Source organism: Ranitomeya imitator, chromosome 4, assembly GCF_032444005.1.
Source record: "Ranitomeya imitator isolate aRanImi1 chromosome 4, aRanImi1.pri, whole genome shotgun sequence".
Classification (NCBI taxonomy): Eukaryota; Metazoa; Chordata; class Amphibia; order Anura; family Dendrobatidae; genus Ranitomeya; species Ranitomeya imitator.
In genome coordinates, this window is record NC_091285.1 from 449,465,272 (window position 1) to 449,477,836 (window position 12,565).

At 46.8% G+C, this 12,565-nt stretch overlaps 1 protein-coding gene across 3 annotated transcripts in view; it reads right to left on the minus strand.

Annotated features, from left to right (window-relative positions):
• The window catches only part of TRIP4 (thyroid hormone receptor interactor 4), a 76,786-nt gene extending 64,968 nt beyond the window's left edge, over window positions 1-11,818 (minus strand). For 2 of the 3 annotated variants that reach the window (XM_069765729.1, XM_069765728.1), the window contains exons 1-3: window positions 11,639-11,817; window positions 9,720-9,886; window positions 596-741 (exon numbers count right to left, since the gene is read on the minus strand). In XM_069765729.1, coding sequence (XP_069621830.1) covers window positions 596-741; window positions 9,720-9,886; window positions 11,639-11,718 — 393 coding nt within the window. In that variant the 5' untranslated portion in view covers window positions 11,719-11,817. Of the gene's footprint in view, window positions 1-595; window positions 742-9,719; window positions 9,887-11,638 lie in introns of all 3 variants that reach the window. The other variant, XM_069765730.1, reaches the window with a different exon arrangement.
• Window positions 11,819-12,565: the final 747 nt, after the last annotated feature.

A 12,565-nucleotide genomic window follows, 5' to 3' on the forward strand; every position in this document is an offset into this window, starting at 1 on the left:
CGCTGCTATTAACCCTGTGTGACCAACTTTTTACTATTCATGCTGCCTATGCAGCATGAATACTAAAAAGATCTAATGTTAAAAATAATTTAAAAAAAATAGTTATATACTCACCCTCCGTTGGCCCCCCGGAGCGAAGCGGTTACCGACACTCCTCGCGACGCCCCGATGACCGCTCCATGCATTGCGGTCTCGCAAGATGATGACGTGCAGTCTCGCGAGACCGCTACGTCATCATCTCACGAGACCGTAATGCACTCTTCAAACCGGAGCGCACGAGGAGCGTCGAAAACCGCTTCGATCCGGGGGGGCCAACAGAGGGCGAGTATATAACTTTTTTTTTTTTTTTTAACAGGGATATGGTGCCCACATTGCTTTAGACTGCGTGGGCTGCGCAATGTACTGCGTGGGCTGCGCAATGTACTGCGTGGGCTGTGCTATACACTACGCATACATATTCTAGAATACCCGATGCGTTAGAATCGGGCCACCATCTAGTATTAAAATATGAGGTTAGTGTGGGGTCTCTAGAAGGGATTCTAATATACGTGCTTCAGGTAAATATATATATATGGTTTTCTAAATTTGCACTGACCTTAGCCAAGTCCATTGGGGTCTTAACCTCTTCAGCAGCCGATGTGGTCACAGCGGATGTCGGGAGAGGCTCCAGTTTGTTCCTTCCTTTACGTCTGCCTTTTTTGGTCTGGTCTATAAACGACAACCCTTGCATGCCTGGTGTATCTGACATGTGAAAACATTTGTTTTATTCTGTTAATACCACATTTACCACCCTATAGACAAAGAAAATCCTACTGTTATCTATCAGGAACTATACATTTTATTATTTATTTTATAGTGGTATGAAGGTTCGTTTTTTTTGCACAACAAAATGCATCTTTCTTGCCACTATTTTGACGAAAATGTACAGTGGGGAAAAATAATGGTTTTTTTTTTTGTTTTTTTACACACTGCCAATTTTGTAAAAATCATACAATGTGATTTTCTAGTTCTTATTTTTAGATTCTGTTTCTCACAGTTGAAGTGTACCAATGATAAAAATTACAGACCTCTCCATTCTTTGTAAGCGGGAAAACCTGCAAAATTGGCAGGGTGTCAAATACTTATTTTTCCCCACTGTAAGTTATCATTTAAAACTAAATTCATCCGCTATGGAACTGACAGAAATAGCCAAGTACAGCTCTTGGTAATATCAGTAAGTCCCATACAGAATAAAAGGATCGATGATGGGCAAGTATACCCTCCACACACACCATTCAGAGAGGACTTTTCAAAGAACCATTTTCAGGATCAGTGGGGGTCCCAGCAATCAATAAGTCATTCCCTATTCTACCAATAAGGGACAAATTATTAACTTGGTACAGCCCCTTCAATTGTTTAGTTTTATAACAAAAAGAGTAAGGGCACTAGCAATATTCACATAGGAAGAATCAATTGAGAGGACTAAATAGTGGATATTGAAAAATTAAACTGTTAATCGAAAGTAAAAATAAAGTATTTTAACACGCTGGCATTTCTCAGAATTAAGGTGTTGTGCCAAATAATGCCAAGCTTGGTCTCACATCCTTACATACAATCTAAGAAGATGATCAAAAACTATGTACTAAGAATAGACAGAAGAGTGTTATGTCTAGTCAGAATTTGACCAGAAATAGGAGTATTGCATACATAGGCAACACTGGAGAATCATAACAGTGTGCACAACCCCTTTAACTCCTGAATGACCAGGCCAATTTTTTTTTTATTTTTTTTAAATCTGACCACTGTCACTTCATGCAGTAATAACGCTGAAACACTTCTACGGATCCCACGAATTCTGAGACTGTTTTCTCGTGACATATTGTACTTCATAATACTTGTAACATTTGTTCGATATGACTTGCATTTGTGAAAATATTGGAAATTAGCTGAAAATGTTCAAAAATTTCACAATTTTCAAACTTTTAATTCTTATGCCCTTAAATCAGAAAGTTGTCATACAAACTAGTTAATAACTAACATTTCCCACATGTCTACTATACACCTGCATGATTTTTTAAACTTTTTTTTTGTTTTGTTAGGATGTTAGAAGGGTTGAAAGTTGATCAGCAATTTCTCATTTTTCCAACAAAATTGACAAAACCGTTCTTATTTTAGGGACCACCTCACATTTGAAGTGACTTTGAAGGGCCTATATGACAGAAAATACCCAAAAGTGACACCGTTCTAAAAACTGCATCCCTTAAGGTGCACAAAACCACATTCAATAAGATTATTAACCCTTCCGGTGCGTCGCAGGAAGTGGAACTAAAGCAATGTGGAAGGGAAAAAAAAAAATGAACATTTAATTTTTTTTCTTTTCCACAAAAATAAAACTTTAGCTCCACAAAAGGTAAGAAGAAAATGGAGCCTAAAATTTGTTGTGCAATTTCCCGAGTACACAGATACACCATATGTGGGGAAAATCCACTGTTTGGGCACACAACAGAGCTCTGAAGGGAAGTAGCACTGTTTGACTTTTTGAACACAAAAATGGATGGAATCGAGAGCAGACGCCATGTCGCGTTTGGAGAGCCCCTGACGTGCCTAATCAGTGGAAACCCCCACAAGTGACACCATTTTGGAAACTAGACCACCCCCCAAGGAACTTATCTAGATGTGTGGTGTGCATTTTGAACTCCCAAGGTGCTTCACAGAAGTTTATAAAGGTAGAGCTGTGGAAAGAACAGAAAAGAAAAAAAAATTCTTGTGCAATTTCTCATGAGTACGCTGACACCCCATATGTTGCTAGGATGCTGAAACTATGCAAAAAAAGGAAAATAGCTCATACTCCGCAGTATACACCCGCCGACAGGCTCAAAGTACCCAGATAGTGTTAAAGCAGTAGGAGAAGCAAACAAAAACTTTACGTATGTACCAACCAAACAACGAAGGCGCATAGGCCCAATAATGGTACAAACAATTAGGGATGGTGCTGTGTCCCCAATGAAGGCTCCAAAAAAGAGATTTTACAGTGAATACCAAAAAAATCCCTCTTTATTGCTTCATTGGGGGACTCAGGTAACCACGGGACGTCCCAAAGCAGTCCCTAGGGTGGAAAAAGATGCAAGGACAACGGACTCAGGTCGACCGGTGCGTAACTGCCACCTGCAGCACCTTCCTTACCAGGCCTGCATTAGACGAGGCATGAGTATGAACCCTGTAAAAAACTCGCAAAGGAGTGCAAAGATGCCCAAGTCATGGTTTTACAATCTGGAAAGCCAAGGCCTGGTAACGAACAGCCCAGGAGGTCCCCACCGCGGAGCGGAGTGAGCCTTCACCCCCACCGCGGAGCGGAGTGAGCCTTCACCCCCGGTGGAGGCTGTTTGTCTTGAATGCAGTATGCCTCCAATATTGCCGAACGAATCCAACGGCAATAGTGAACTTAGAAGCTGCGAGCCCATTACGACGACCTTCAGAGATGACGAACAGAGCATCAGAATGATGAAAGGGAGCAATCCTTGAGAGGTAGACTCTGATAGCTCTGACGGGATCCAGCTTGTGGAGGGACTTCTCCAGGGGAACACAGAGAAGAAAGGACAATGTCTTCTTTAATGTGAAATGAAGAGACCACCTTAGGTAGGAAGGAACAAGTCTGAGAAGTACCTTGTCCTAATGTAGAATCAGGAACGAGGAACGGCAGGACAATGCCGCTAACTCGGAAACTCTCCTGATGGACGTAATGCAATTGTGAAGGAACAAATTAAGAAGGATTCTCCATTTTGTGCTTTTCGACTCCATTTTGTTGTTTTGAATATAAATTTTGTTAGTAGACTAAAGTTTACAGATGTTATGAAACCTTGATGAGACCTTGATTGTTGCAATCTGCCAGGACATGAGACTGAGGGTGCATTGTTCTACGAGACTTTGACGTACAGACTGTTCCTGCATTCTTATAGGTTAAGAAATTTGAACGTGTTCTTATGCTGATTGGTTGAAGTATAATTTCTATGACTATGAAAAGTCAGAGAATAAACGGGGGCCCAGAGATCTGCTCGATCCCCCACACAGAGCCACGAGTCTCCGTCTGGTCATTTTCAGTTGCCGGCAACGCCCTTTAGATTAATTTGGAAATCACTGAGTCAACCGTGAAGGATCACTTTAGATCCTCCCTCAACACAACAAAGAAGACAACTTTGCATGACAGAAGAAAAAATGTGATGTCTTAAATGGGCTCAACAGGAGCGCGCTGGAGCATGCCAAAGACAGGGTTAAAATCCCATGGATCTATCGGAAGATAAGGAGGTGCCAGGTGGGCGACTCCTTGAAGAAAGGTCTTTTCCAACAAAATCTGGCTTCTCGTTTCCAGGTAAAGAATTGACAGAGCGATAGACCAAAGACCCGCTTGTAGAAAACCAACAATGGAAGGAAAAGGACATAGGGACCAAACCATAGTCCTCACTCCACCAGAAGAAGGCCTTTTAGCATCTGTAGTAGATACGCAAGGATGCTGGTCTTCTGGCCCTAATCATGGTCAGAATGACCTGATAAGAAAAACCAGCCTCCCTCAGGACTGCAGCCTTAAGAGCCATGCTGTTAAATTCAGAGACTGAACTCTGGTGGAAGAGGGGTCTTGAGAGAGAAGATCTTGATGGCCTGGAAACCTCCAGGAAGCGTCCATGAGCATGTTCACCAGCTCCGCATACAGGACCTTCTTGACCGGTCCGGAGCTATCAGGAGTACAGGGAACCCTTCTGCCTTTATCTTTTTTACGACTCTCGGATCAAAAGGAAAGGCGGAAAAAGACAAGGCAGTTGGAAATGTGAGCACGGGATTACTAGAGCATCTCAATGGATGGTAGCAGATACCGGGACCTGGCTATGAACTGAGGAACCTCGTGGTTCATCCGAGACGCCATAGGTCGACGCCCAGGGAGCCCCATTTCTGCATATCTGGATGAAGACGGCGGGGTTGAGCGACCACTCAACCGAAGTGAGACCCTGACAACTCAGAAAATAGGCTGCCTGGACCACAGAGCACGCAGGATGTGGCGGTGTGAAGAGGCTTTGCTTGTCCCCACACCGCTGCATTCTGCCGTCCAGCAAAAGAGAAAGCAAGCGTCCTATCGGCTGACACGGTGGGAGCGCGGACAGCCAAGACAATCTGCCGCACGGTGAAAAACGAAGGTCCCCCTCCAATTGGCTGACATGCCGGGGGCATGGACAGCCGGGAAGGCGAAGCTCTGTGGTAGGAGCGGAAGAAAGCGTACCGAAAAAAGCACGCTGCGGGGGGCGTGGCCAGCTCAACAGAAGAGGAGTAAGACATGTCCTATTGGATAAAAAGAGCATGCGATTTAAATACATGCCGCTGACTGGCTAAAGGAAGCAGGAAAGGTGCGGCCAGCAAAGGGAGGAGGGGAGGTACACAAGTGCAGGGCCGGGCTATGGGAAACATGGCAGTGCCCACCGGCTGTTCTAAACCACTAATGCCGCCCTGTCCCCTTGGGATGAAGGGACAGCGTACCTCGCGATAACGCCTGCCGCTGTGCTGAGAGGGAGACATACCTGCGGTGAGTCCCGGGCCCTCTGCAGCGATGATGATCAAATCAGGAGCCCTCAGGTGGGAGAGGGTCACTGTAATCCGAGATCCTCCTTCCCGCACAGTCTCCGGACGGTGCAGAAGACGGCATCAACCCCTTACAAGAAGTGGGGAGGCCACCGCTGGTAACCACCGTCTTCCTCTTAGCCCTCTCCGAGGAGAGAGGTGAGGTGGGGAAAAGGCTAGGACTGGCCACCGGGAATCACCCTGAAAAACCCGTAAAGGTGACAGGGGATAAAGTCCTGCCTGCAGGTCCGAGAGTGGGCGATGTGGGTGACACCATACTACTCTCGGTCGCATAAGTGTGGGAAAACAGGGTGAGAAATTACACCCCGTTACACTGAAGCTGAAGAACCTGAAAGACAAAAGTAAAAAGATTAATAAAACACAACAGGTGACCTGAAAAAGAAAAAGATCAGATCCAGGTCTGCCTCCTACAGAGACAGTAAACTGAGGTACTTTGTGCCTGTCGGTGGGTGTACACTGCGGAGGAGGAGCCACTTTCCTTTTTTTTGCATAGTGTCAGCCTCCTAGCGACAGCAGCATACACCCATGGTTACCCCTGTCCCCCAATGAAGCGATAAAGAAAATGTTTTCGCCCCAAATTTGTAATTTTCTCAATGGAAACTAGGAAAAAACGGACCCAGTAATTTGTTATGCAATTTGTCCTGAGCGCGACTGTACCCCATATGTGGTCAAAAACTTCTGCTTGGGCACATGGCAGGGCTTGGAAAGAAAAGAGCACTAATTTGCCTAAGATAGATTGTGAATGCCATGTCGCATTTGAAGAGCTCCTGACATGTGAAAAAAGCAGACATCCCCCTCAAATGACCTCATTTTGGAAGCTAGACCCCTCAAGGAATTCATCTAGGGGTGTAGTAAGTATTTTGAACCCATAGGTGCCTCACAGAATTTTACAACATTGAGACAGGGAAATATGACATTTTAGTGGTAAAAATGTAATTTTTGTATTTGCTGCAAACTTGTCAGGTACACAAGGGTTAATAGGTGAAACCATACCCCACAATTTATTGTGCAATTTCTCCCAAATGCAGTGCTGCCCCATAGGTTGTCAGAAATTACTGTTTGGCCACACTTCAGGGCTGAGAAGGTGAGCAGATTTAGGAGCACAGATGTTGCTGGAATAGTTTACGGGTGACATTTGCAGAGCCCTGAAGGTGCCAGAACAGCAGAAAAACCCCAAAAGTGACCCCAGTGTAGAAACTGCAGCTATCAATTCATTCATCTACAGATGCAGTGACTATTTTGTAACACTGATGCCAGGCTTTTTTTTCTGGAGAATTACAAATCTGCGAATCTAGTGCCCATACATTGTGCCCCATGTACAGTAGCGCCCCCATACATTGTGCCCAGCTTGTGATTCTGGCGATATGCACCCATAAATTCAGTGCCTTCTCTCCATTACAATAATTCCAAACATGTGCCTGCTTACTGTGGTTTAGGTACAGCGGGGCTCAGGAGGAGGTCAGAATTTGCAGAATTTTATTTGAGGGGATTGGAGCCATTTTCCAGAGTCTTTGTTCTACCAGTAATGTCGGACCCCTATAGTTCCAGTGACAGATAACGGACCTGAGTAGGGGCTGGTTTTGTTTGGGATAAATGAGGGTTTTTATTGGCAACATTTGGGGGTACATTATATTTTTCAATCGCATCCAGAATAAGGCTGGATCACATTCTTGTGTTCTACGCTGAGCACTTACCTCTGGGTTTCTGTGTAAATCCCCCCAAAACTGTGATTCAGTTGAAACTCCGAAATGAACCACCCATCATAATGAGGTAGATGGAGACGCTTTGTACTCTGTTTAGCGTCTGCTCTGGTGGTCTCCATCTTTTTAGGCATGCACAGATCTGTAGTAACCCACACTTGTGCGCTAAAAAGATGCCTAAAATGATGGAACACCACCAGAACAGAGACCAGTCCAAAGTGACCCCATCTGCCTCATAAGTGATTGGTTCCGTCCGGGGTTTTGTCTGAATCGCGGTTTTGGGGAATTTATACAGAAACCCTGACATAAGCACTCAGAGTGCAGGATAAATGTGAGCCAAGCCTTTTTCAGATTTTTGGGAGGTAGAATGAACAAATAGACAGCAGTACAAGAATAAATATTTTTATTTTTGCGCTGTTCACCATGCGGTATAAGTGGTGAGATGGATTTATTCTTCGGGTTGGTGCGTTGACAGTGCTACCAGATTTATATTGGGTTTTTATTTTTAGGTTTTGCTGCTGTCACACAGTAAAAATGCTTAAAAAACAGTAAAGAGGTTTTTTTTTTTTGTCGCCATATTCTGAGAGCTGTAACTTTTTTATTTTTTGACTAACAGCAGTATGAGGGCTTATTTTGTGCAGGACAAGTTGCAGGGTTTTTGCGGTACCATTTTGGGGTATTTAATATAATTTGATAGCTTTTTATTCAGATTATTCAGACACAGAATGAACAAAACCAAGCAATTCAATTATTGTTTTATTTTTTGCGTTTTTCACCGCGCAGTAAAAGTGATAAGACCAACTTGTTCGTCGGGTAGGTATGATTACAGCGATACCGGATTTATATTTTTTTATGCTTTGCTCTTTTTACAGACTAAAAACAATATTTTGCAAAAATGAATTTGTTTTTGCATTGTCATATTCTGACAGCGGTAAGTTGTTTGTTTTTGCCGAATGGTTTGCCGTTTTCAATTATGCCTCCCCCCCTCCCCCCACATACACATGATTTTTGATTGCTTTTTATTCAATTTTTTTCCTGAGTGTTTTGTTTATTTTCCATGAGTTTGGCTGATGCATATAGCATCCTCACTTCTATATATACTTCTTATAAGGATGCTATATCCATCAGCCAAACTCATGGAGTGGAGTGAATGATCTGATATGTTATTTAGATCCTTTGGAGGTCGTGTGCAGCATGAAGGGATAACCACTCACTGGTGGACTTTAAAAATTGTTATACATGATATATTGATTCTCATTAATATACCGTATATTAATTTTGGAGAAATTATGTTATCAATTCATTTTTATTTCAGTTATGACACACTTAATATCGCCGTAAGTGCATTAACAATTAATATTGTTTGTCCTGCTCTCTCTTGTGCCGTGGACTATCATGGCCGCCCCCGTGTGGCAGATTAGACTTACTATGGCGCTCTTCTGTTGCCATGTGCAGCGTGTGCGGGCGGTCCTTCATTTGGCCTGCGTCTCAGATGGCACCTTTACAGGGCGGTGCGTAGTATTGAAGTCAGCTGGAACACTTTGTTCTGTATACTCACTGCCTCCGTGATGCCGGATGTGACGCTTTGGACTGTCTGGAGCTCCACCCCCGCGGCTGGAGAGGTGTGTGTGTCCCTTTGGGATTCCTATTGGTTACTGGCAAATATCGCGGGATATTTAAAACGGCGCTTGAGACACAATATGCACTGCTTCCCAAAGAAGCAACCGGGAAACGCGCGTCGGGGCATCAGCGCATTGGTTGGGCATCAGCATGGGTAAGAGGTTTCTGTGTGATTATCCGTAATGCACTTGGGCGATTCATATACCTTCATTATTACCGTAACTGAAGCTGCTACTTTGCAGCTATAACGATATGTTACTGGTCATGGTTGTTGTACCGGATATTGTGCAATACTTTCTAACAAATCCTTGCCCTGCTTTTATGCGAGTTGTGGTGATGCCTCAGTACATGCATTTAGATATCGCCTTATGTGGTATGCACTATGCACCTTATTAATAAATAGCACTTGTCTTATTTGCATGTCTGGGGTCTCCCCATATGTTCACACATTGTGTGCCCACCTTTGCCTCTCATGGTTTTCATTGCTGCCCGCTTGTTCTTTTTTAACATAAGTTGTTCTTGGATACGGACAAAACTTTCACTTGGTATGTGGTTTGTTTGTAATTTTTTGATATTAATAAAGACATTTTTTTAATTCTACAAGAAATTGAAGATGACTTTCTCATAGGCAAACCCATTTTTGTATTGTATTCATATTAATAAGGTTCAAAAAAGCCCTCTATTGTTCTCATGTATTTTCTATTGCATTTTTATAGGATCTTCCCCCTCTTTAGGAATATTATGCATTTAATTGGTTCCGGTATGTTCTTTTATTTTGTCACTACAGTAGTCACTGACCATCTTTCCTATAGGTCGGAGCTGAGGAGGAGCTGTGAGGGCTCTTTATTCTTTTCCAGCGTATTTTTAGGTCATTGATGAAAGTTTGTTTTTGCTCATCATAGCCCTGGATAAGGTCATTTATGTACTCATCAATTTCTTCTTCTGTGTCGATGGAAAGGATATACCTGTGGGTGACAGTTATTTCCAAAGTTACAAATAAACTACAAAGTCTTGTCCAGCACCGGTTAATGATATCCAAACAAAGCAGCGGCATAGCCCTCTATAGGCTCGTACTATACAGGCTGCTGAAAAGTCATCTATGATTAGGCAGGATTCCGACAATTCTCCTTAGAGATTGGCCGCACATGACCACTAAGGTTAGTGATCAGCTGCAGCGGTCAGGAGACGGATGGACGAGCTCGTCAGTGCTTCTCGTACTAGCAGGGAGCACCAGAGTGGCAGCTCAGGGGTAATGAGGGATTCAAGGGGTAAGTAATTCTTCTTCCTTAACATTTCTGGAACAGCAAATTTAGGCACTTGTTTGGAAGATGGATACAAGTGTCCCCATTCACTCAGAATCAGAGACTATAACAAAAAGTAAGAACACCCTCAGAGCGCTCCATCTGTACAACTGGGCACAATGAAGGTAATGCCCGCAGTCCCTGCCCCGCACTGTGACGGTAATGCCCGCAGTCCCTGCCCCGCACTGTGACGGTAATGCCCGCAGTCCCTGCCCCGCACTGTGACGGTAATGCCCGCAGTCCCTGCCCCGCACTGTGACGGTAATGCCCGCAGTCCCTGCCCCGCACTGTGACGGTAATGCCCGCAGTCCCTGCCCCGCACTGTGACGGCAATGCCCGCAGTCCCTGCCCCGCACTGTGACGGCAATGCCCGCAGTCCCTGCCCCGCACTGTGACGGCAATGCCCGCAGTCCCTGCCCCGCACTGTGACGGCAATGCCCGCAGTCCCTGCCCCGCACTGACGGCAATGCCCGCAGTCCCTGCCCCGCACTGACGGCAATGCCCGCAGTCCCTGCCCCGCACTGACGGCAATGCCCGCAGTCCCTGCCCCGCACTGACGGCAATGCCCGCAGTCCCTGCCCCGCACTGACGGCAATGCCCGCAGTCCCTGCCCCGCACTGACGGCAATGCCCGCAGTCCCTGCCCCGCACTGACGGCAATGCCCGCAGTCCCTGCCCCGCACTGACGGCAATGCCCGCAGTCCCTGCCCCGCACTGACGGCAATGCCCGCAGTCCCTGCCCCGCACTGACGGTAATGCCCGCAGTCCCTGCCCCGCACTGACGGTAATGCCCGCAGTCCCTGCCCCGCACTGTGACGGTAATGCCCGCAGTCCCTGCCCCGCACTGACGGCAATGCCCGCAGTCCCTGCCCCGCACTGTGACGGTAATGCCCGCAGTCCCTGCCCCGCACTGTGACGGTAATGCCCGCAGTCCCTGCCCCGCACTGTGACGGTAATGCCCGCAGTCCCTGCCCCGCACTGACGGTAATGCCCGCAGTCCCTGCCCCGCACTGACGGCAATGCCCGCAGTCCCTGCCCCGCACTGACGGCAATGCCCGCAGTCCCTGCCCCGCACTGACGGCAATGCCCGCAGTCCCTGCCCCGCACTGTGACGGTAATGCCCGCAGTCCCTGCCCCGCACTGACGGCAATGCCCGCAGTCCCTGCCCCGCACTGACGGCAATGCCCGCAGTCCCTGCCCCGCACTGACGGCAATGCCCGCAGTCCCTGCCCCGCACTGACGGCAATGCCCGCAGTCCCTGCCCCGCACTGACGGCAATGCCCGCAGTCTCTGCCCCGCACTGACGGCAATGCCCGCAGTCCCTGCCCCGCACTGACGGCAATGCCCGCAGTCCCTGCCCCGCACTGACGGTAATGCCCGCAGTCCCTGCCCCGCACGTTGCCCCCCGTGCACTTACTGGACGATGTCTTCGCTGACACTTAATCCGAAGCGGCGCTCCATCTCTCCCACGCACCAGCCCAGCAGATCTGCGGACATGATTCCTCCGGCGTCTTATGGAAAAAGGAGACACCACAGTAGTCAGATGGCGGCAGCAACCGGGACCGGCGGAAGAACGCGGATGTGTCAGGTGACAGGAAGTGGCTCCGCCCACCGGTGTTAGCTTCCCAGGCCAGTTCCCTGCTGCTGCTTTGGGGAGAGACGAGGGATGTGTGTGGCCTCTGTGCTGCCACCGTCCTTTTCGTTTCCATGGTTACACAGTATTTCACCTGAGAGATTTGCACACTTTCTGTACCTTTACTGACGAGTTTTACAGCAGGAATCATTTGGGTGTAACTATCAGTGTTCTCCCAATATTGGCACCCCTAGTCTTTAGTATTACCCCTGTGCTCCCGGGGGTATCAGGGGGCACTCTCTGGTGTGAGGGACAGTGGTTGTATTTCCAGTCACTAATATTGTACATGGGCTTATTACTAAATACGGGCACCATGAAAGTCATGAAAGTGGTGCCACCATATTGTGCAGGGCAGTCCCCGATGCCTAGGGCTCCTTATACACTGGGCCACGGGTCACGCAGAGCAGGGTCAGTCAGCCTCCAAATTCCTGGCCCTGATGGAAGTTATAGAAAACCCATTGTACCCAAACTGCCCCAATTCCTCCTGTACTGGTCACCAGAGGCTTATCTTCAGCCCCGACATCCTACAGTATGTCTTTGGAGTGTGTGAGGAAACCAGAGGAAAACCACGCAAACACGGGGAGAACATACAAACTCCTTGCAGATATTGTCCTTGGTGGGACATGAACCAAAGACCCCACTGCTGCAAGGCTGCAGAGCTAAGAGTACTTAGAGATGGTTTGCTCATCAATCTGGCATTTTCCATTGAAG